The sequence below is a fragment of the Canis aureus genome, chromosome 14 (assembly GCF_053574225.1).
Source record: "Canis aureus isolate CA01 chromosome 14, VMU_Caureus_v.1.0, whole genome shotgun sequence".
NCBI lineage: Eukaryota > Metazoa > Chordata > Mammalia > Carnivora > Canidae > Canis > Canis aureus.
Window position 1 is genome coordinate 61,636,073 of NC_135624.1, and position 26,472 is coordinate 61,662,544.

General features: G+C 33.1%; 1 protein-coding gene across 1 annotated transcript in view; it reads right to left on the reverse strand.

The window, feature by feature from the left end:
* Positions 1–26,472, reverse strand: part of UBA6 (ubiquitin like modifier activating enzyme 6) — an 83,238-nt gene that overhangs the window by 23,022 nt on the left and 33,744 nt on the right. The window contains exons 7-18 of the mRNA XM_077848184.1: positions 22,900–22,980; positions 19,551–19,673; positions 17,430–17,553; positions 15,686–15,789; positions 14,178–14,240; positions 13,307–13,383; positions 12,651–12,717; positions 6,389–6,532; positions 4,994–5,061; positions 3,615–3,693; positions 2,439–2,519; positions 77–154 (exon numbers count right to left, since the gene is read on the reverse strand). Of these exons, the coding sequence (XP_077704310.1) occupies positions 77–154; positions 2,439–2,519; positions 3,615–3,693; positions 4,994–5,061; positions 6,389–6,532; positions 12,651–12,717; positions 13,307–13,383; positions 14,178–14,240; positions 15,686–15,789; positions 17,430–17,553; positions 19,551–19,673; positions 22,900–22,980 (1,089 nt within the window). The remainder of the gene's footprint in view (positions 1–76; positions 155–2,438; positions 2,520–3,614; positions 3,694–4,993; positions 5,062–6,388; positions 6,533–12,650; positions 12,718–13,306; positions 13,384–14,177; positions 14,241–15,685; positions 15,790–17,429; positions 17,554–19,550; positions 19,674–22,899; positions 22,981–26,472) is intronic.

Here is a 26,472-nt window from a genome sequence, read left to right on the forward strand (position 1 = left end):
TTTATAAAAAGGAAACTCTCTTCTTTTTGGTGTAGCACAACAGATGACTTAAATTTGAAACAGAGTAGCAACAAACCTGTATGTGGTGAGGACGGAATAGGAACTGTCTATTCAAGTTGGATTTTTCTATCAAGTCGGGATCTGTAACTGTAACCTAATGTGAAGAAAAGAAAAAAGCTGAAATTGTGTAAGAAAAAAAAATTTAAATCTATTTTGCTTTGCTCAGAAAGACTAAAACAATTCCAGTTATTCTGAATTATCTTAGCTGTACAAGTAATTAGAATACAAACATCCCAATGGTTACCAATATTATTATTTTTATATTATGTTTAACTACAATTAATGTTTAGCCTAGGAACATGTCAAACAAAACAGCTGAAACTGATGACAGTTCCTGTTTGAAACTTTTTTCTAATTATTCATAAGAAAAACAAGAGACTAAACACCACATTTTAGAAACATGTGATGGATTAACTATAGAGAAGTTAGCTCTTCTTTCTAAACATTTATTTTCAATTGCAACAATCAATGGAAAGAATATCTGCATATTTCAATTTGAAAGGAAATCTTGCTAAAGCAGAGGTCTACAAACTACAGTGCAGGCAGCCTGCCTGTTTTTGTAAATAAATTTTGTTGGAACACTGTCATGCCATTTGTTTTAAGTACTGTCTATGGCTGTTTTCATGTCGTAATGGCAGAGCTGACTTGGGACAGAGATCCTTGGTTCACAAGCCTAAAATAGTTGGAATCTGTTTAAGAAAAAGTTTGCAGATATTCTAAGGGATGCAAGATCAAAATAAACAGACCCAAGATAATCTGAAAAGTATTCATAATGCATTTCTCACTTATGTTAGTATTTTTACAAGATCTGACTAGATCTTGATTATTTGAAACTTATTTTTCTTATTTTTTTTTAAAAGATTTTATTTATCTATTCATGAGAGACACAGAGAGGCAGACATAGGTGGAGGGAGAAGCAGGGTCCCACTGGGGAGCCCGATGCAGGACTCAATCCCAGGACTCCAGGATCATACCCTGAGCCAAAGGCAGATGCTCAACTGCAGAGCCACCCAGGTGTCCCATTTCCTTTTCTATTTAATATTTTGGACATACACTCAATATAGAAACACTTGTGAGTAACTGCAGCTTTTAGCTCAGGAATAAACTTCTCTCTTGATTCTTGAACCTGGGGATTTCTCTTTCCTTCTTTCCAGTTAGCTGGCTACATTTGTAAACACTATAAAAAAGAATAATTTATATAGCAAGTCTATGTATTTGCAGGACAGAGATCAGTGCACATTAACTTACTGTGTTTTTGTCACCTGAAAGCAGGATTGTTTACTATATACCTTTATATGCTTGTATGCATTATGAATTTCCAAGGAGTTAAGATACTCAAGTGATTCTCAAACTTAGGTAACCAAGAGTTTTTTAAAGTAATACCTTTAAAAGGTATGGTTTTAAAACCCCTAGAACTAATAGTAGTTTGTGAAACACAATTTCAGAAATGCTAAGCAGGAGAAATATGTGCATATGAATATCTGTCTATAACAGTGATAGCAATGAATACCTTTTTTAAGTGGAATATTAAGCCAAGGTTACTAAACTATGTGAACTGGGGCATAAATTTAGGCATTTCATTATTTACTGTTAGTTACCATGATGAATCTATGAAATCACTACTCTGGGAAGCTAGTTTATATATTAAAGGCAAAACAAATTAGTGAAATATATTTTTATTTAAATATGACATGGCTTCCCAATTAACTCATTTATCATCTTAAGAAATTAAATTGTATACCAATATTTACATTATTCCCTTTTCTTTTGATAATCACTAATTGAAACAGTATCTGAGAACTCTGCCACTAATGTTAGCTTCCATCTTAAAGATTTACTTAATAATAAGGAATATTAATAGAAATAACAATTCTAATGTGCTTTAAATAGTTTGCAAAGCACTTTCACATTTTTTTTTTAAAGATTTTATTTATTTGACAGGAAAGAGAGAGAGAGCACAAGCAGGGGGTGCAGCAGGCAGAGGGAGAGGGCGAAGCTGGGAGCAGGGTCAGGGTGTTCAATGAGGGCTTGATCTCAGGACCCTGGGATCACAACGTTTGTAGGTGGCAGATGCTCAACAGAATGAGCTACCCAGGTGCCTCGCTCTTTCACATTTGATCTTCATAATTATATTGTGAGGTAGGAAGCAGAGATACCAGTTTCATAGTATTAGAAAGAAACGGAGAAGAGAGAATTAAAAGTAATTGGCCACAAGGTCACATAATTTTGAAAAGTGGTCAGAGCAGAATCAGAATCTTCCGATTTCTACTGTAATTCTGTCTCCTCAAAAATTACTTATTTCAGATCTATGCAGTCAAATACAGTACAAAAATGAGTAGCAACAAAAAAATTTTAACTCTCAAGGATTTGTATCTTACCATTCCTTTTTCTTTGCCTGTACCAACACCAAGTAAAGCAAAATTTTTTAACATTTCACAGCCTATGGCTCCACATCCTACCTATACAGAGGAGAAAAATAAAATGTATCAGATTAAATACAATTAAGACTACTTACTAAAGGGAAATGTCATCTTAATTTTCTTCAAATACCAATTTGTAATATATATACTTTTTAAAATAAGTTGAACATTTGTGATTCATTTTACTTTAAAATACCTAGCTAGTTTATTGTGTATGCTATTACAACTGTTTCAGTTAAAGAAAAAAAAGATATAAATCAAGTTAGGAAAGTAATATTTACCATTCCTTTAAACAGAAGACATTTTAATATTCCAACAAAAGCCAACAATTGAGCTAATTATTTATATGAGACAGAAACAAATGCCACAAAACACCAGTACAATATTTTGATGGAAAAGATTTCTTGTTTATAATTTTCAAAATTCATATGATGAAGCTATCTATTCTAAGACTTTCTATGTGCATGTAAAAGCTCAGCAACAGCTGTTGATATTCAAAACATTATTTAAAAAACTATTACTATAAAATCAGCAGTATTTTCATGACTGAATAATAATAATAAAAAAACCATAAGTGGCAGGAAAAGGGAGTTTTATGGTACTGGGGAGAGAGATCCTGCCAATGTATGAATTAAGACATTTAAAAAGACAGATTAAATCTATATCTTATTTTATTTGCTAGGAAAAAAATTTAAACAATGAAAAAAAAATCCCATCCCAAATCTAATTTTGAATGTATTTCTAGAAAATAATTTAATTTTCAAAACTATCATACATTTTAATTTTGAATGTATTCATTATACTAGAGGTTAGCAAACATTTTTTGTAAAGGGTCAAAGAGTAAATATTTTGTTTTGTAGGACATATGGTGTCTGTTACAACTACTCACCTCTGCTATTATAGCATGAAAGAAGTCACAGACAATACATAAATGAATGGGTTTGACTGTGTTCAATGAAATTTTATTTACAAATATAGGCAAGCAGAATGGATTTGGCCTGTCTTACGCTTTTACTGAAATGTCTACTCTGTCAGGAATTATACTTAGACTCAAATTTGCTTTAATAAATGAATCTGATGATAGACAATAGCAGTTAGACTGTACTACTTATTCTCATCATTATTTATACTTACTAAAAAGATATTCAACTTTTGTAGCTTCTGACACAAAGTGTCTCCAATGCAAGCTCGTAAGGCATCATATCTATCTCCTCTGAGGAAAGTAAAATATACCAAAAACCAGAAAAGCATAAAAAAACATTATTAGGATTAGTTTTACTATTGTTAATATCAATTTAATGTTGAACTTTAAATAGAATACTCTGAGTTTCCTCCAATCTAAAAGAAAATTATCTTATTTGAAAGACAAAAACTCCATTAAGAACTCAGTTTTTTTCTTTTTCCATTTAACATCCTTTATCCAAATGACTTAAGTAAAGGTGACTTTAGTTTATCTAGAAAAGACAATTTCCTAAAGTAGGGTTTTGTTTGTTTTTTGTTTTGTTTTGTTTTTTAAAGAGAGAGCAAGTGTGTGCACACATGAACGGAGGGGGAAAAGGAGAGAGAGAATCTAAAGCAGGCTCCATACCCTATACAGAGCCTGAGGTCAGGCTAGATCTCATGATCCTGAGATCAAGTAAGGGAGTAATTTTTTTTTTTAAGATTTATTTATTTGAGGGAGGGAGACAGACAGAGGTGGGGGGGAGAGTAGAAGCAGGAGAGAGAGAGAATGTCAAGCAGACTCCACACTGAATGTGGACCTGATGGAGGGCTTGATCTCACAACCCTAAGATCATGCATGACCTGAGCTGAAACCAAGAGTTGGACACTTAACACTTAACCAATTGCACTACCCAGGCATCCCAGGTAGGTTTTTTTTTTAAACAATTTTATTTATTTATTCATGAGAGATACAGAGAAAGAGAGAGGCAGAGACACAGGCAGAGGGAGAAGCAGACTCCATGCAGGGAGCCCAACATGGGACTCAATCCCGGGTCTCCAGGATCACGCCCTGGGTCGAAGGTGGTGCTAAAGAAGGTGGTGCTAAACTGCTGGGCCGGCCACTGGGGGTTGCCCCCAGGTAGGGATTTTTAATAAAGCTTCCTAGAGAAGTTTATGGCAGGGCTTTGGAGTTGCTAATACATTTAAATTGGAGGCAAAACTTTGGGAAGAGTGATTCTATAAGCTTTTATCAGATTCTCAGAGATTTGTGACTCAAAAAGATGAAGAATGACTGATATAAATAAAAGTTGCAGATAGCAATTGTTTTCATCTCAATTCAGAATAGTATTTGGAATGCTAACTATTCTCATGGCATACAATTTAAAACTTCATATTCATTATTTATAAAAAAGTAAAAAGTTATTACATTAATTTTACATTAACCTCTAAGTAGAGAAAAAAATTACGAGAAAAGACATCTGAAACAAATGGATATTCGGGTAAAAATTCTTCTAATGTAGCTGTCTCTTGCAAACATTCAACTAAGAGAAAAAGAAAAATTTCAGAATTACCGTGGGAGAAATTCTTCACGTTCAATTTTGTCTAGGGATTTGACAATATCTCCTGCTTCAATGTATAACTTTAAAGTAGAAGATAAAAACACAATTTACTATGTATAAACATTAAATTTCTAAAAAACATTTTTCTCTTCTGTATTTAAAAATCATTAAGAAAAAAATGATAAAAATGCCAATCTTGAGTAAAACAATACATTAAAAATATTGTTTTTTATACAATATACATTCCTATATTACTTTATTAAAACCTGAAGGAACTGTTAAAAGGTCTAATTTGATTCATGTCACCCATTTTTCAATTTTAGCACACATAAGGAAATTTCACCTCCAAATCTATTTATAATTCCATAAAAACTCTGGAAGCCTCATTCAATTTCAGTTACATTTGAATAAGTAATCTGATTACTTTTAGATAAGAAAGTACCAACTTTTATTTTCCATCTTGGGTATATTATGTCATTTATTACATATACCATAGAGGAAATGATCGAGGAATCCACAATTCTAGCATTAAAAAAAATGATCGAGGAAGCCACAATTATAGCATTAAAAAAAATACCAAAGAAATTAAAATTAATTAAAAAAAGAATTCACTCTCATTTTCATTTAGTAACTATGTGGCTAAATTTGAACATAACTAAATGGTTGTGTATTTAACTACAATAATATAGAACCTAATTGTTAATAACATACTTCCTCATATTGTTGACAGCTATATCTAAATCAGACATCTACAACTTAACTTGTACTCTTAAATCAAGTGATTCAGGAGCAAAATAGCATTATGTAGATACTTTTTTAAAACATAAAATAGATAAATATTATATACAAAATGTGGGGATTCAAAAAAGAAAAGGCCTGAAGAGTATCCTTTGATACCCTCTGCCAATTATTCTTTTCAGTAATAGAAAGGATTCCTTTTTATTCCTTCTTGAGATGTTTTTACCCCGTAGAGTTCTCAAACTTACACTACTTCCATGCTTTTACCTTTAGAAGTTTAAACCTAAGAAGGGATTCTGAAGATTCCTGATGCCCAAAGATTCCATGGAACTGTTATCCCATGAATGCTAAGCTAATAGTACTAGAAACTAAGTATAATAGTAGAAAATTCATTCCTTCACTCTAACAAATCAGGGAAATATATCCTAGAATGCAACTTTGGGTTATAGTCCAATAGCCTCAACCAATGATCTTGTCAATTTTGATTAGAGAATTAAATTTTGGCAGCATATCACATCTAACTCACGCATCAAAAAATATTTAAGATTGCTTTTATATTAATAATTCATAACAAAAAAATAAAAAAATAAAAAATAATTCATAAGATATTCACTGTATGGTTGGAAAATTTAATCATAAGTATAAAAAATATTAAAATACAAAACTAACCCATTGGCACAATGGAGAAAACTTTCCTGTTATGGCTTTCAATACTTCTTGGCTGGCAACACCTCCTACTGCTGCAGCAAGTGGAGGTAAAAAACCTTGAGCAGTCCAAGAGAGCCAATGCACAATGTCAGCATTTACTTCTGGCTGAAACACAAGTCATGAAAGGCAATAATCTTAACAATTTTTACACAGACACTCATAATTTCAACGGTTTAGTATGAGAATTACTAAATTACTATAACTTCTAAAAAAGTTACTCAATTTCCCTGCTAAACAGATTTTAAATGCTAAAGAAAGTTCCAATCTTACAGTAAATCTTACAATCTTACTGTATGTTAGTTACCCTAAGTATTTCTCTTTACCAGTAACTGCCCATATTTTTGCTTTCTGAATCTCTATGTTATACTAGGGCAAGATTTAAGATTAATGGGAGTATCTAGCATTTACAATTTTTGTTAAAGACCAGTTCTGTGATGTCAATCAACATCTATAAAAAACCAGAATTTTAAAAAATTGTTTTAATGAAAACTATGGGAAACCCTTAATCCTAAATAAATGAAAATAAAGATAAAATAATCTATAAAAAATGATAAGGAGCTATCAGTCTGTGCTTGAAGTGGTAAATAAAAAGTAAAAGGGTCAAAAATAATGAGGCAATACGTTGTTAGGAAAAAAAAATTGAGAATGGTTATTTTGCATACTCATTTAAGACCCAATCATTATGAAGTTCTCATTATCATACTTAAAAACTGACACGATGTTTCTTGAAATAAGATTTATTTATTAGTATTTTTAAGGAAATACTGGAGAATTGGATTCTGGAACTATTGGTATAATTTCTTCTTTGTGAGGAAGATCTCTTCATGAGCTCTGGCTTCTCTTTCTATTCTTTCAACATTAGTAACCTTAATCTTAACCTTAAGATTCAAATAGGACTCAATGGATTTGAAATTGTTTGTAAAATAACACTTTTGCATTTAGGAGGAAAAGGAAGGGCTTTTATTACATTCTCAACGATATCTGTGATACAAAAAGAAGTTAGTATCTACTTACTATTCCACCCACTCTATTTCGGTGTTCTAGATTTCATTATTTTTCAACTATTTAGCACTAAACTCAAATTAGATTATGTTTTCATTTAAGCGGTGCCATTTGTGAATGCAGAGATACTGGTGGTAGTGATAATATTAAAAACAGTGATGAGAATGTGAATAGAAGCAGGTAATTTGAGCACCTACTGGGACTTGTATATTAAATTCACATGTAATTTGCAAAACAGTCCTAGGAAATATAATTTTTATCATACAAATTGGAAAACTAAAACTTTGAAAAAGAAATTTAATTAAGATTTTATAGCTAATAGAATAGAATCTGAACTCAAAAAGTTTAACTTATCATTAGGTTACACTATCTCCCAAGATTCTATTATTTTTTAATTAACAAACAAAAAACCAAATTCGGGGAAATATTTGGTTGCCTTAGAATAATGACAACAGCCTAAATCTGAATTTCCCCACACAATCTCTAAAAACAGATATGTATTCACAAGAAGAGAAACAAACTGGTGGCAGGGTTTCATTATTACTAAGAAACAGAATATTATGAACTTCAAATTACCTATAAATAGAAAAGTACCAAACTCCAACAAAACTACTTCTGGATGTCATACTGTTGCAAGGCTGCACAGAGAGCAGGAAATGCGTAACCACAGAAAAGAGAATGAAAGTTTTAACAGTGACAAATCATTCTGAGAAAACAGAAGGCCCTACACAAAGTGCAAAAAATACTGAACACTTATGAAATCTAGCAGATCTCAGCACTGACTATGGTGAAAGAACTTATCTGGGAGAGAATGATGTAAATAAAAAGAGGGAGATATCCTTTGACATAGAAGGTTAAGATAAGTAAGAGAGGAAGTTAAGGATTTGACAGAAATCAGATTCACAAGACACTAATACCTATTCACCAAAAACAAAAACAAAACCCCATCCATTAAAGAATGGGAAAACCCCAAAAACCCAACCATTAAAGAAACCCCTTTCCAGTATCTTAAGAGAATAGGGATTTTTAGAAGTAGCAATCTGAATAAGTATCCAAAACCCTTACCCTGCACCAAAAATACGCAGAAAAACCAATTTATATATCAAACTAATATAAGAAGGAAACAAAATTAGAATAAAAACGTTTTTTGTATTTTCATTTTTTTTTAAATAATAAATTTATTTTTTATTGGTGGTCAATTTGCCAACATACAGAATAACACGCAGTGCTCATCCCGTCAAGTGCCCCCCTCAGTGCCCGTCACCCATTCTACCCACCCCCATCCTCCTCCCCCCTTCCACCACCCCTAGTTGGTTTCCCAGAGTTTGGAGTCTTTATATTCTGTCTCCCTTTCTGATATTTCCTACCCATTTCTTCTCCCTTCCCTTATATTCCCTTTCACTATTATTTATATTCCCCAAAGGAATGAGAACATATAATGTTTGTCCTTCTCCGACTGACTTACTTCACTCAGCATAATACCCTCCAGTTCCATCCACGTTGAAGCAAATGGTGGGTATTTGTCGTTTCTAATGGCTGAGTAATATTCCATTGTATACATAGACCACAGCTTCTTTATCCATTCATCTTTCGATGGACACCGACGCTCCTTCCACAGTTTGGCTATTGTGGACACTGCTGCTATAAACATCGGGGTGCAGGTGTCCCGGCGTTTCATTGCATCTGCATCTTTGGGGTAAATCCCCAGCAGTCCAACTGCTGGGTCGTAGGGCAGGTCTATTTTTAACTCTTTGAGGAACCTCCACAGTTTTCCAGAGTGGCTGCACCAGTTCACATTCCCTCCAACAGTGTAAGAGGGTTCCCCTTTCTCCGCATCCTCTCCAACATTTGTGGTTTCCTGCCTTGTTAATGTTCCCCATTCTCACTGGTGTGAGGTGGTATCTCATTGTGGTTTTGATTTGTATTTCCCTGATGGCAAGTGATGCAGAGCATTTTCTCATGTGCGTGTTGGCCATGTCTATGTCTTCCTCTGTGAGATTTCTGTTCATGTCTTTTGCCCATTTCATGATTGGATTATTTGTTTCTTTGGTGTTGAGTTTAATAAGTTCTTTATAGATCTTGGAAGGGCTTAGACTTTTATATTTAGCCAAGATGTCTTTCAAGTATGGAGGCTACCCAAAATATTTAAAATAGGTAAGAACTCGGAGAGAAAAAAAAAAAAAAAGGAAATTCTGAGCTTTTCCTAAGAAATATACTAGAGGGGCACCTTGGTGGCTCAGCTGGTTATACATCTGCCTTCAGCTCAGGTCATGATCCCTGAGTCCTGGGACTGAGCTCCAAGTAGGCTCCCTGCTCAGTGGAGAGCCTGCTTCTCCTTCTCCCTCTGCCCCTTCCCCTGCTTGTTCTCTCTTGCTCTCTAATAAATAAATAAAATCTTAAAAAAAAAAAAAAAAAGAAATATACTAGAGACCAAAATTGATTTCAAGACTTAGCAATGAATTGTAGTAATCAAGATAGGATGGTACCAGCAAAAGGACAGAAATAACCAATGAAAGATAACACTGAGTTCAGAAGTAGCCCTATGCATATGTGTTCAATAAATTATTGACAAAGAATACCCAGAATATTGAATAAGGAAATAATTATCTTTTCAACAAATGGGCTAAAATTGTTGGATATTTATTTACTTATTTATTTATTTTATTTTTTAAAAGATTTTTAATTTATTTATTCAGAGAGAGAGAGAGAGACTGAGAGGCAGAGACACAGGCAGAGGGAGAAGCAGGCACCATGCAGGGAGCCCGACACGGGACTCGATCCTGGGTCTCCAGGATCACACCCCGGGCTGCAGGCGGCGCTAAACTGCTGCGCCACCGGGGCTGCCCAAATTGTTGGATATTTATATACAAAAAAATTAATCTTAATCTATGCCTAGTAAAGTATAAAAAAATAAACTTCCAGAAGTACAAAACTATACCGAATTAATTCAAAATGTAAGTTATGGTTACGTATACTTGACCTATAGTTTGTATGGTATGCAAAAATGAATTCACAAAACTATAAAAATTCTTGAGGACAAAAGGACAAAAGCTGTGATCTTAGATTAAAAAAAGGTACAAACCACAAACAAAAAATTTATAGTTTGAAGTTTATCAAAATTAAAATCATCTCTTTAAAAATACACTGTGGGATCCCTGGGTGGCTCAGTGGTTTAGTGCCTGCCTTTGGCTCAGTGCATGATCTTGGAATCCCGCGATCGAGTTCTGCATCGGGCTCCCTGCATGGAGCCTGCTTCTCCCTCTGCCTGTGTCTCTCCCTCTCTCTCTTTCTCTCTCTCTGTCTCTCATGAATAAATAAAATCTTTAAAAAAAAAAATACACTATAATAAAATGAAAAGACAACCCAAAGACTGGAAGAGAATATGTGTAAAACATATATCCCATACAGGATTGATAACTAGGATATAAAAAGAACTCTCTTACTCAACCTATCTAATTAAAAAGTAGACAGGGCAGCCTGGGTGGCTCGGCGGTTTAGCACCTGCCTTCGGCCCAGGGCCTGATCCTGGAGACGTGGGATCGAGTCTCATGTCGGGCTCCCTGCATGGAGCCTGCTTCTCCCTCTGCCTGTGTCTCTGCCTCTCTCTCTCTCTCTCTCTCTCTCTCTCTCTCTGTGTGTGTCTCTCATGAATAAATAAATAAAATCTTAAAAAAAAAAAGTAGACAAAGATTTGAAAGGACAGTTTATCAAAGAAGACATAGTAGTGACAATAAGCACATGAAAAGATACCAAATTCATAATCATTAATGAAATGTAAATTAAAGCCAAAAGAAGATACTAACACACACACTTTAAAATGGCTAAAATCAAACAAACAGATAATATATACCATTATGGAGAGAATACAGAGCAATTCAAACTCTCATACACTTCTGGTGGAAATGCTACAGCTATTCTGCAAAACAATTTGGCAGTTTCTTATAAAATTAAACATACATCTATCATTTAACTCTGTAATACACTACTAGGTGTTTTACCCAAGAGAAATGAAAACATATGTCCATATCAAAATCTGTATGGATGTTTGTAGGAGTTTTATTCATAATTGTTCATATTAGAAACCCAAATGTCCACCAAATGTCCCCTGCTACAGGGGAAAACAAATTGTGGTACATCTATACAATGGAATACTACTCGACAATAAATAGGAATGAGAATGCAACAACATGGATGAAACTCAAATCATTACATTTAGGAAAAGACTCCAGACTCAAAGGCGACATAGTGCATGATTTACATGACATTCTAAGGAAAAGGCCAAACTATACTGGATGGATGGTTTGGCATTGGGGGAGAGGGAGGTGATCATAAAGAGGTACGAGGGAATTTTTTGGCATTACAAAAATGTTTTATATCTTGATGGTAGCGGTGGATACATGACTGTACACTTTGACTTAACTGTGTAGAGTTTAATCTCATACACAATTTTGTTTAATTCTGTATCTAAAAAGGGTGTAATTTTAAGTTTTATTTCAATAAACCCGATGAATCCTTAATCCTATCCTTCCTTTTAATCACTTACTTCATCAATCTATTTCTAGCTTTTCACACTTCTCTGTAACCACTAAATATGCATAAAAGGTCTTTAACTTGTGGTTAATGACTCACTGTTTCCAATACATTATTTCCTTCTTTGTTTAATCACATAAAATATGAGATAGTATACTTAACCACTAATGTTAATACTTTTCATTTCCTCATTTTTATAGTATAATAACAAAAAATTTTCAACTAATTGCACAAATACTTCTACTTTGTTATCTGCTAAAATGAAACTAATGGCCAGCAGGCATTGGCATCATAAGATGAAAAAACAATTTTCTAGGTAAAATGTCCAAACATAATATGCAAGATGAGACTAAGAGATACCAATATATAGTGGATAAAAGATTTATAGGAACACCTACAACTTTATATAGTAAGTTTCAGTGGGTTAACAAAGTAAATCAGAAGATAATATTAATGCTTCTTAAAATACAGTAGCAGCAGCAACAAATAGTAATTAATATATGCCATATACTCTTCTATAAACTAAAGCAGAACAAATTCAAGTAATTTGCCTACTATCACAGAGTCAATAAGCAGCAAAACTGGTATAAGAGAATATTAATATAATATAGAATATATTAAAAGAATATATTAATATATAGAATGTTTATATGTTACACCTTTTTTGATGGCTATAACTTTGAATATTCACCTTCTCTTCCAAGGTTTCACTTATAGATGTTGCTAGTTTCAAGAGCTCTTCTGAATCTTCTTGGCAACTAGGATTCAAAATAAAGTACCACAATTTCAATTTTCTCAAGTGCTATAAATAGTAAGTCATATTCAAAACTAAAATTTAAGAAATATGTAAGGATAAAATAAAGTGGAATTTTGCCAGCCAGTTAGCATGAAGTGCTTCCCTGGCTTGAAGGTAACTAATTCATAAATACATTAATTAACAATCATGTTTACCTAAGGATAGGTAGTATATAAATAGGATTTAGTTTTAAATAGACAAGGCAAAATATTTTTGTAACAATACTTCTGATTTGATAGGCTAGAAAGTAGAAAATACATAGTGGACTCATAATTCAATAATTCTCAGATTTTTTTATTTTAAAAAGTTGTAGCTTCAGAAGACTTCAAAATGGGAAAATTCTTATTCAGCATAATTCCATTTTTATAAATTGATCTTTCCATTCCCACCAGAAAAAAGACCAGAGCTCATAATAATGTTTATACAGTTTAGTGTCTCTTATAATGTTGCGGCTATAAGATAGGGCTTTAGTTGCTTGTTAAATTTTTAAGCTATCATTTCCAAACTATTGCTTTTATAATAAGGAAAAAAGTCATTTCAAAAAATATTACCCAATATTTGGCTTGCGATTATAGTTCTCCTGAAACTGGTCCAAGGCAAGCATTGCTGTGTGAATCTGTAAAGATGCCTATTTAGAACATTAAAATTTGGTCAAGTTATTGAGAATATAATATGTGCCAGACAGGCACTGTGCTAACACTAAATGTTATTTAACTCTTACAATAAATTAATTAACTTAATACTATTATTTTCTCTATTAACAGATGAGGAAGTTGAAGCTTAGAGAGAGGTTAAAGAACTTGACTTCAAGGCCATGAAGCTATATTTAAGCAACAGATCCACATGTCAACCCCAAGTGGTATATCCAGTTTTTAGTACATTATCCATATGAAAGTCAGAGTAATATCAACTAAACACCACCAACAAAAAACATTTATACAAGATCAATATTGCCTAATCCTTTTTCCTGATCAACACCTACAAATTTAGAAACTGTTAATATAATTCTTATCACACATATATTCACTGCTACAAAATTATATCCAGGGATTTAAAAGAATAGAATAAAGGTTTCCAAGGTTTTTAGGAAGAAACATGTATCATAAAACTCTACATGGTTCAGAATATCTTTAATAAGATCACTTTGCATAAATTATTGAAATCATTTTTTTAAATAATAAAGCTAACATATCATTATAAAAGTAAAACATTTTGCTATTATTTAAAAAAATTTTCCTTGATACAAATTCCTGTTTTTAATAGTTGGGAGTCAACTCTAGATATGTGAATACAACCTTTACTATAAAAAACCTGACAGAAAAGTATGTACATGGTTTCCCTACTTTTAACTTTACAATGTCTCTTACCAATTCCCAACCCCCACTCTGCTGCCTCTCTCAAACCTACAAAGAGTTTATTTACCTCAGGTTTGCTAAAATCCGCAATAAGGCACTTTGGATGTTTTATCTGCGTCTCCAATGGTTCCTTAATAGAAACATAAACTATTACTTCAGAGCAAGTGAGTGATTACTAACAAAATATACAGAGCACTAAAGCAGTGCATCTCTCCCAAAAGTCTGAACTATTTATGGTAGGGCTAATATGGTTTAACTGAAATGTGAAAGAGCTACTATTGCCCATCACCCCTTGTCTCAATTGCTATGCTTCATTGTTTAAATGTTAATTGTGGGCAGCCCTGATGGCCCAGCGGTTCATCGCTGCCTTCAGCCCAGGGCCTGATCCTGGAGTCCCAGGATCGAGTCCCACGTCAAGCTCCCTACATGGAGACTGCTTCTCCCTCTGCCTGTGTCTCTGTCTCTCTTTTTTTCTCTCTATGTGTCATGAATAAATAAAATAAAATCTAAAAAAAAAATGTTAAATGCAGTTAGACAACCTGCTGCACATAGTATATTTAGGAAGAATTGGAGAAAACACCTATATATGAGGCAAAATCTGTTTTAATCAAAAAGCTATCATATTGTTCTGCTATCAAATTATCAAGATGTGTTATGCCTGACAAGACCTGAATAGTCAACTGAAATTTTCTGTGTGGAGCAAAGAACACACAAAGGCCAAAAAACCCAGCCAGCAAACCAACCATTCCCCCACAACACACACCTAATCTGAAATTTACTTGGGGCATAAACCTGAAGCAAAATTAAAACTGGGGCAAGAAGAAATAATGTAGGAGCAGATTTGATGAACTGTTTTAATCTGTTGTTTTGTTCTAACTTTGGCTTAGACAAAGCCCTGTAGAGGACTACGGTTAATAATTATTCTGGAAAAGAAAAGGCAATCAATTTAAACCTGGAGAACTCGCAAAAAAAACGATAAGAGCTGTACTAGACAGCTTATACTGAGAAGTAGCCTATGTATTTAATTGGCAAGAGACTCCTTAGTTTCTCGGTACAGAGTAGCTACTATATTCTTTTTATTTAGATAATTACATTTTCCTTTCAATGCCAGTTTATAGAACTTATTTTACATTTCCAACATATATACACTTTCTAGAATTAAAATGTAAAAACCTGAACTGAAAAGTATGATAAATAAAATAAATATTCCTTTTCCTTTTCCTTTTAAAATGTAATAACTGTTTCAATGCTTGTTAAATCTTTCAAATACATATTAGCTTTATCTTTTGTCTTAGGGAGTAAGAAGTATGATCAATTCTTTGTGATTCATCAAAGTATAGTTCCTCTAAGGTAACTTATATACCTCAATCATATGCACTGGTATTCTAGCCATAAATTTTTTTTATAAATTTATTTCCTTAAATTAATCCCATTTTCCTCAAAGTGGGTATAAATTACAAACCAAAAATCTGTTCAACTCCTAAGTCAACTGGTTAACTGATTTTTCTATTACTTTTTTCTTTTCTGTCATTCTTCTGCGAAGAAATACATTTAAATAAAAAAAAAAATACTTACAAAGCAAAATGTTTTAGGAGTCTTAACTTGGACAGCTATGCCTCCATGTAAATAAGGTTCCAGTTCTGTAGTATCACCAATGCTAAAAGAAAATGGTGATACCACTAAAAGAAAAATAAGAAAATTATATACTGATATAGATATTTAAATTCAAAGATTATCATGACAAAGATATTAATTTTTACTAATTTATAAAAATTTAAAAACATATTTATAATGGGATCTTCTAATTTTATAAATAAAGGGGACAGGAAGTATTGAAAACTGGACAGACTATTTTTCCAGTGTGAACTTAATGACTTAAAAATAACCAAGAAAACTCAGAGGGGGATAATAGTAATGAGAGGTGTTTTATGAAACATCAATAAGTAATATTGATACTAATTATATACAATTAATACTAAAATATAGTATGGTACTGGCTAATGAATAGATAGGCAGACAAATGGAACATTTCACATGTAGCCTTCCTCAAGACTCTGAACCATCACAATCCTGCATTGCACAGACCCCAAAATAACAATAAACCTAAATGGTTACTTAAGTCAATTTTTGTAAAAACAGATAAAAATTCTTTAATGTCAATGACCTAACCTGTATTTTGCATATCTATATATAGTCTGGGAAACAAAATCCAGCAATTTTGTTACCAAAGATGCTTCATTAACTGTAGATCCAAAATTGTTTTACTATAAAGAGTTCAAAATAGGGACTGATTCTCTTCTCTCCTAAGGATCCATTCTGCAGTCATTACAAGAAAAGACGGTAATCCACTTATTGGTCTATACAGTAATTATATAGACTTTCAAATATCCTAAAAAAAAACCTGAATTGTTCTTAGCTAACAGGTGTAAATATTCTATCTTTGAGTTACAAGATGTTTAGCAGTATCTTTAACTCTTCTAAACATGGCTGTAGGAAAATCACAAACTATGCAGTTTAACTGCTAAAAATTCACTATCTTCAACTTCAAATGGGCACTAAATGAAGTCTGATAATCTATTTTAAAAAATGTTTACTCTCCTCAATCTCTGACCTTGGCACCTTTCCTCTCCTATGGGAAATGATCTCAGTCTATTAAAAAAAGCAAATTCCTTCAACTTTTTGCCAACAAACCCACAAACTTGCCTGCAATAACATTCATTCATTCCTTTTATCCAAACCATGAGCAAAAACATGTCTCCACTTGAAAAGTTCATTGCCACCCTACTCATTGAGCCTAAACTGTCCTCATTATCTTCTAAAACTTTCTAGCTTCCTTGAATTCCCTAAGTGAATAAATAAGTGGCCCATGTTAGAATCTTTGCTTACCTACTAATAAAATTATGAAATTTCCTCTTAAATGCCTTAAGACTTTTGCTATCTCAACTCCCACCGCCAGTCCTGCCATACTGTATCTTTTAATCTCTTGAATTGTTTGCCTTTTATTGTCTCTGCACAGAATATTCTTTACACCACCTTCCTAAGTCCATGCAATTTTAATCAAGATACTCTGTCCCTATTTCTGCTGGTCCAAGACCCGGTAGATTTCCTTGCTATATTTAGAGTTCACAGAATGCCTGTACTCTCTATATATACCATCACTGCTTAATGTTAACATCTCCTCACTTGGATTGAATGTTTTGAGGCCAAGAACTAGATCACATTTGTCCGAGTTGATGTTGTATTTTCAACATTGAGTAGACTGTCTGAACTATTAAAGTTTTGAAAAATAAGTATAAATGAATAAAACACATGAACTTACCGGTTATTTGTTGTGTAGATCCATTTAAGCCTGTCATTCCATTAACTTCTCGAAATGTTAAAAACTGCCCTGTCTCAAGCTTGTGAGGATGATTTTCAAGGCAGGTAACAATGCCAGGATTAGCCTAAAAACAAGTTCACGTATACCTTTTTTTGTACAAATTTCAAATCTTACACAAAAGGGACCATTTTATCATAACATTCTTGAAACAATCAAACTAAGATTTTTCTTTCCTTTCTTAGTAAAAGTAAGCCTTTTAAGATTACTGCAAACTAATGATCAACTTATTTTATTATGAATGTTTAAAATATAATTTTTATGTTTAAGAGAGCTTCTACATGGGAGTTCAAATATTTCACAAAGATTTTTGTGACTTATATTTAATAACTTTGAATGTCTTTTATAAGTTTTAAAGTCACGTTATCAAAAACTCTGCAAAAAAGAGGAGTCTAACTTTGAAGATCAAAGAAATATAAGAGAGGAGAGAGACTTAAAGTCAGAAAACTGGTAATTTAAAGCTTGCAACACTATAAAGGAAAATATTGTGTAGCCCAGCTTACCAGGACAGAAAAAGAAGAAATTGGCTTATTTTAGCAAATAGGATGGATGAAATAGGTCAAAGGCCCAGAAATTTCCTAACTGTATATAATCCAAAACACTGCTTGAATAAGGTAATATTTATTTAACCTACATAAAATCTAAAATTGTCATTCTCTGTTTCATAATTATAAAGATTCTAAAAATTTTGCTGTGGCTTAATAATTTGGATAAGAAATAAATTATGATCATAAATATATAGATAAAATTAACCTAGTGTGGGTTTACTAATATTTCAAGAAGAATAAAATTTGTAAGGATTTTATTAAAAAAGGAGGAATAGGGACGCCTGAGTGGCTCAGAGGTTGAGTGTCTGCCTTTGGCCGGGGTATGATCCCAGAGTTCTGGGATGGAGTCCCACATCAGGCTTCCTGCATGGAGCCTGTTTCTCTCTCTGCCTATGTCTCTGCCTCTCTCTGTGTGTCTCTCATGAATAAATAAATAAAATCTTAAAAAAATAAAATAAATTGCAGATTAAGTTAAATAGGAACACGTACTGTATTTTGTAATTCTTTATGGATAACCTTCATACTTTGCACACTATTCGATAAAAGAAAATACCAATGCAATACAAGAATCCATACTATATCCTAGAGCCTATTCTAACTGTATGGTATTCTCAGGGACAAACTAAACACAAGTACAAAGGTTAAAGGCTGAATAATAAGTCATTCCATAAGCAGAGATACACAGAATGATTTTTTAAATGCATTTTTCTTAAAAAGGGGTGAAAAGGCAACATTACACTGGCTGTATTAAAATCAACCATAAAGACAGAGGCACAAATACTATTAGGTCAAGGTATATTATCATTCCTTTTATTTAGCATCTTTTGAGCTTCAATGTAAACTGATTAGAAAGAATGCAAGTAAATGTAATGATTTAGACTAAAAAACAAGTGGCAAAAATTGATCACGATGATTTCTCCAATTCTTTTATGGAATAAATACCTTAAGCTTATATGAAGAAAACATGGTTAGAAAGTTCATACTTTCTGATCTCAAGGGTAATTTTTATACCTTTTTTCCTCCTCCAAATATTCTAGAAATATAACAAATTTTAGAAAAGCGTTTGCCTATAACTTAATCATGCATCTTCCTATTAGTCCATTGTTGGGCCAGGTGGCTTATAACATACTTAGTACTTCCGTGATCTGACACAATAAACACAGTTCAGTAAACACTGAATCACACTTCATGTCCAATAGGAGCACAACATAAACAAATTAAAGTTAAAATTTATGACATAAGTAAATGTTGATGTATTGATTATTAAATAATGTTAGAAGGAATCCAGATATTCTGTTAATATCCTAACTTAAATCTTAAGTTTGGTTTTAATATAATGCAATCAAGAAATTAACACATATTCTTTTATAAATTACCTTAAAATACCATAAAACAAATGAAAAATATTGCATGTTATAGTATTTTGCTAATATCACCTTTTAAAAAATTGTATTCACATCAATCTAAAAAAAAATCAACCATATACATATATAATAATAAATATATACAACCATACTTGTGTTATATTTGAAATGAAAATTTCTTTTGGCTCTTCTCCTGTTGTATCCGAAACTTCAAATTCATCACCAAAATCACAAAACAATCGTGACCAAATTCCATGTATATCTGTGCTGATGAACTATGAAATGATAAAAACAAGTTTATCTATTCACATAAAGAAAAACCCGCATGTCTACTATTTTAAACCTTTTCACGACAACTTTATTTACAGTTAAGATTATCTTTTCGGATATAAAGTGATCACAAATAGAATACATTATTTGTCTGTAAATTGGTTCAGGAATCAGGATACTGGTATTTGGGACTGGATGTCTAGTGTTATACAATTAGAAGATGCAGCACATCATCATTACACATTCTCTGATTTTTAAATAACAAAAATTCTTTCCTTGCCTTAAAAAATCAAGCAAAGTATTTAAGAAAAAAGTATTTAAGAAAAAAGTATTTAAGAAACATCTTGGGGATCCCTGGGTGGCGCAGCGGTTTGGCGCCTGCCTTTGGCCCGGGGCACGATCCTGGAGACCCGGGATCGAATCCCATGTCGGGCTCCCGGTGCATGGAGCCTGCTTCTCCCTCTGCCTGTGTCTCTGCCTCTCTCTCTCTCTGTGACTATCATAAATAAATAAAAGTTAAAAAAAATTTAAAAAAAAAAAAAAAAAAAAAAAGAAACATCTTGGTTCAATGGTCTTAGCAGCGAATTTTTATTTTTCATTTGAGGAAATAAAAAAAGAGTGTCCATTTGTTAAAAGTAGAGTTAATGGAAAAATAGAACAGAGCTAAAAGCTGAAAATCGAGGCAACAAACTGAGGCTGAGGAGCTGTCAGTATACATCAAAGTCAAGAGAGGTAAAAATTAGACTCTTGAACACAATCATTAATCATTGCTCTATTAAAAGTGACTTTTATAACACATACACTCTCTCCACTCTAAGAATCTGCAAAGAAACTGTGCTCAAAGTTATTTTGAGAGTTAACATTAAAAGGAAAAATTCTTATTCCATAACACATATGATCCTGTATAAAGTGATTTTTTAACAAAAACTAAAGTTTATTCATATTTGGATATAAAAATGTAGCCCATTAAAGTAATTTATGCCACCTTAATTACATAAGGTAGTGAAAGAGTTAACAGAAGATTACCTCATACTGGATCATGCACCGCCTTTACTCTCAAAATAGGTACACACAGCATTTTTTATGAGACAAAACTGAGCAGAAATTTAGAAACTTTAAGTTTAAAAGCTGCAAACTTGAGGACAATTTCTTTTGAAAACAACTTTCAAGTAGGACTAAGTATTATCAATTATATAAACAAAGACTAGTTCAATAACTCAGTGTAATTATTTTGTAAAACTTCTGTGCCCTATCCTAAGTTTATCCTATATCTTATTCATTTAATTTAAATTGTGAACCACAGCAGAAATGTTCTACAGAATGTAAATGTTATATAAACACTACAATCCAAAAACTTTTAGCACATCTATTTAATAGAGTATGACTGTTGGCTTAGTGCCTATCTCAAAGGAACAAATAGTTTTTTTCCAAAGGAACAAGTAACCCCATAAAGGAGGTGGAGCTGCTAATATGTATGTAGCTGAGGAGAAAAAATGATTTTTTCCGAATTAAACCTATTTCTGGTCTTCCAAATGTCAGTCACCACGACTCAATTACTCCAGAAAAATCTGTAAGTCATTTTTGATCATTCTTTCCCTCACAACTCGTATTCATTCGATTCTCATATCTAAAATTCAATGATTTCTTACAATCTATTTCTACCTCTCTTTGAGTAAGGCACCAGCATCTCTCATCTGGACTACTGCATTATCCTCCAACTGGTCTAGTTGTCTCTACTCTTAACTCAACAGCTCTCTTTCTCTTTGGTTTCGTGATTCCTTCATGTTCTTAAGAATTACTGAGGACTGAAAGAGCTTTTATTTATCTGGGTTATAACTACTATATTAGAAATTAAAACTGAGACACATTTAAAATATGAGAATATACACATATTCCATTAGCTGTCAAAACAATAATGTCACTACACATCATCTAGACTGAAAATTCCACTGTGCCCCGTAAGAGAATCAGAGAGAAAAAACAAGTAGCATTTTAATATTATTATGAAAATAGTTTCATTTTGGAGACCCCATGAAAAGATCTCAAGAATTTTCAGTATCCATGGGCCATACTTTGAAAACTTTTGCTCTAGACTATTTTCTATACAGCACATTATGAGTGATTTTTTAAAAATATAAATCAGGTCAAAACTCATGGGCTTAAAACTCAGCTATCCTTGGGGCATTCTGGGTGGCTCAGCAATTGAGTGCCGCCTTCAGCCCAGGGCGTGATCGTGGAGACCTGGGATCAAGTCCTACGTCAGGCACCCTGCATGGAGCCTGGTTCTCCCTCTGCCTGTGTCTCTGCCTCTCTCTATCTGTGTCTCTCATGAATAAATAAATAAAATCTTAAAAAAAAAACAAAACAACTCAGCTATCCTCAAAGTTATCTAAATTATGGTCCTCTAATTACTTCTCTGAACCTAATTGCCTGGTAACTTGTACTCCTACTTCTCTCTCTTCTTTACCCAAACTCCATTCTGGTCTTGCTTGCTTCTCATTGTTCCCTAAACACATTAAGCAAATTTTTACACTTGCAAGTCTTTATACTTGCTATTCTTCATGTTTTGAATGTTCTTGCCGACATTTTCCATAGCTGGCTCCTTATCATTATTCAGGGTTCTACTCAGATGTCATCTCCTCAGACAGGAGTTCCCTGACCTTCAATTTCAGAGAACCAGCACTGGTCCCCATCCCAACATCATGCAGACATTATACTCTTTTTTTTTTTTTTTTTCAGACATTATACTCTTTATCTAGGTTTTTATTCATAGGACCTGAAAATATCTATTTATCTGCTTTTTTATTATGTATTTTCCTTACTGGATGGCAATTTTCTAGAGTAGGAAAAATTTTATGTCCTATTCACTAATGTATTCCTAAGGCCTACAACTCTATCTGTAGCACATGCTCAATGAATATGTTACAAGAACCAATGAACCTCTTGAAAACCACTATGATGCCATATTTAAACTTAGACGATGAATTCAATATTTACTATCTCTTCCATTCGTAACCTTAATTCTTCCTTTTAGCAATTTTCTATAAGTCAAATTTAGATCCTGGTTTTAAAAATAGGAAATGAATATGATGCCAAAATTAAAGAGGAAAATACTACTGTGATTGTCCTTATGTAAAAAGACTTCTTAAATAACCCACTGAAAAGCTACAAATTCTAACAAAGTGTTCTTTCTTTGCTTAACTACAAGTCATTATTAAATGACACTATTACCTTAATTGGAGGGCACTGAGAATGGCAAAAGTTATTGATCTTCTTCTGCAATGGAAGTTTGATCTCAGTCAATACTACACACTATTAAGAAGAATATAAGAAGATAAACAATTAGTTTGGTAAAATATACTTCTAAATCAAAAGCATTTCAGTTTGCATTATGCTAAAAACATATTGTTTTCTTTATGAAAGAATAGTATCCTATTGTATTCTATTCTAAGATTAAAACCTTCAGAGTTATGGAACAGCAAAAGGAAAAATAACATATTATATTAGTTGCTTTTTAGTTTTGTTATTTCCTTTACCGTGCAGGAGCTTTTTATTTTGTTGTAGTTCCAATAGTTTATGTTTGTTTTTATATTCTTTGCCTCAGAAGATATATTTAGAAAAATGTTCCTATGGCTAATGTCAGAGACATTACTGCCTGTGCTCTCTTCTAGAACTTACTGGTTTCAAGTCTCATTATTGGGTCTTTTATCCCTTTTGAATTTATTTTTGTTTGGTGTAAGAAAGTAGTCTAGTTTCATTCTTTTGCATGTCGCTGTCCAGGCTTCCCAACACCACTGGTGAACAGACTTTTTCCCCCACTGTATATTCTCTTCTCCTTTGTTAAAGATTAACTAACCATATAATTGTGAGTTCATTTCTGGGTTTTCTATCCTGTTCCATTGATCTATGTTTTTATTTTTGTGCCAGTATCATACAGTTTTGATTACTTATTACATTAGTGGACTTAGCTTACTTTTACTTCAGATATTCAACAGATTCATAATATAATGACTTTTGCTTTAGGACAGTCTCATTAGTGAAACCACCAAGTTCTGTTATTTAAAATAGCAAATTATAAGTTTTACTGCTTGATTTCTTATCATCACCCTGTGAGGTAATTAGAGTTTTTATAATCAAATTTTATCTTAAGTAATGTAGACTCAAATAGGTCAAGAATTTTTCCAAGGTTATTCATCTATCAAGTGACAGAACTAGATTCTCAGTCCAGATTTTTTTAAATTTTTATTTCTTAAAATTCAATTAACATATAATGTATTATTAGTTTCAGAGATAGAGATCATTGATTCATCAGTCTTATATAATACCCAGTACTCATTATACCATGTGCCCTCCTTAATGTCCATCAACCCAGTTACCCCTCCCTCACTCCCCTCCCCTCCAGCAACCCTCACTTCATTTCCTATGATTAAGAGTCTTTTATGGTGTGTCGCCCTCTCTGATTTCATCTTGTTTTATTTTTTTGTCTCTTTCCCTATGATCTTTGTTTTGTTTTTTAAATTTTACCTGAGTGAGATCATATGATAATTGTCTTTCTCTGATTGACTTATTTCACTTAGCATAATACCCTGTAGTTCCATCCATGTTGCTGCAAAAGATTTTTTGATGGCTGAGTAGTATTCCATTGTGTGTGTATACACACACACACACACATACCTATATATATGTACATCTATACATACATACACACCACATCTTCTTTATCCACTTGTCTGTCAATAGACTTTTTCTTGAGGCTAACTAGTTTCCATGAATCGGATAACTCACTTTCATTACACATATCCAGGTGTGGATTTATTCCTATTTATCTAGCTCAGAATATGGTGTGCTTCCTGCAGAGAGGTATTTCTCCTCCATGGGTCTCTTACTTTTTATACATGTATCCACTGGATATGCAATGAATCAAGGCTCTTGGCCATTCTTGGGGCATCTCTCAGGATTATATCTGATTTGTGCAAGCCTGAGGAATAAAGTAATAATTCCCCCTGGAACAAAAAGCATGCCTGTTTATTGCTTGCTATAAAACAGCAGGTTATATCATGAACTCATCTTCAAAGGGGCCTTATATACTGGAATATACTATGGCTTAGTTGAAGGTAGATTATTACATTTGTTTAGTTTTATTTATTTCTGGCATTCCAGGGTATTACCAGCTTAATACTAGTTCTTATTTCTCAGCTTGGAAAATTTTAGATTACAAAGAATTATAAAGTTTACATTCAAACTCAGGTGAGTACAGGCATATGGTTGTGAATTCCCAGAGAAGATCATTATATTGTCATCCAGAGCTCAAGAGAAAACAGGCAATCTTCTTGTTCTGATGGGCAAAGATTGTTTTCATCCACACTTTCATTGAGCATACAGCCCTCTCAGGTTCTAACTTTACAAAGAGGGGTAGGTCTCAAAACCATTTCTCTATCTCACGTAAACCTATTTTGTATCTCCTGTTTCTATGTTACCACTAATTCTCAATAATGTGGTTATTGAAACCCAGCAACCCCTGACTGAAAGTGACCATAGCCAATAAGCAGTTCACAGGTTTCTTTTAGCTACCCATTCATTTTTGGTCTCTGAGCACTTCCCTTACATTATTTTGAGCTAAGATACTTACTTATTTAACTTACTTAATTCATTTATTTATAAAGGCTACTTTTATTCAACATAGTACTGGAAGTCTTAGCTGTGGCAATCAGACAAGAAAAAGAAATAAAAGGTGGCCAAACTGGTAAGAAAGAAGTAAAGCTGTCACTATTTGCAGATGGCATGATACTATGCACAGAATACCCTAAAGACTCCACCAAAAAACTATTAGAACTGATAAATGAATTTACTAAAATCAGTTTACAAAATTAATATACAGAAATCTTTTTATATACCAATATAAAGTAGCAGAAAGAGAAATTAAGAAAACAATCCCATTTACAACTCTACTAAAAAACCAAAATACCTAAAAATAAAATTAACCAAAGAAGTAAAAGACCTTTACTCTGAAAACTATGAAACAATGAAGAAAGAAATTAAAGACACAATACAATGAATGGAAAGATATTCCATGCTCATGGATTGGAAGAATTAATAACGTTAAGAAGTCCATACTATCCAAAGCAACCTACAAATATAATGCAATCTCTATTAAAATACCAACAGTATTTTTCAGAGAACTACAACAAATTATACAAAAAAATACTAAAAAACACTATGGAACCACAAAAGACCCTTAACAGCCAAAGCAATCTTGAGAAAGAGGAACAGAGCTGTCACAATCCCAGATTTCAAGATAGACTACAAAGCTGTAGTAATCAAAACACTATGGTACTGGCACAAAAAGAGACATACAGATCAAGAGAATAGAATACAGAGCCCAGAGATGAACCCAGCTTAAATGTTCAATTAATCGGGATCCCTGAGTGGCGCAGCGGTTTAGCGCCTGCCTTTGGCCCAGGGCGCGATCCTGGAGAACCGGGATCGAATCCCACGTCGGGCTCCTGGTGCATGGAGCCTGCTTCTCCCTCTGCCTATGTCTCTGCCTCTCTCTCTCTCTCTCTGTGACTATCATAAATAAATAAAAATTAAAAAAAAAAGTTCAATTAATCTGTAACAAAGGATACAAGGATAGACAGTAGGGAAAAGGTAGTTTTCCACAAATGGTGCTGGGAAAACTGGGACAGCTACATGCGAAAGAATCAGAATGGACCACTTTCTTACACCAAACACAAAAATGAACTCAAAATGGATAAGGATCTAAATGTAAGACCTGAAACCACAAAACTCCTAAAGGAAAACCAA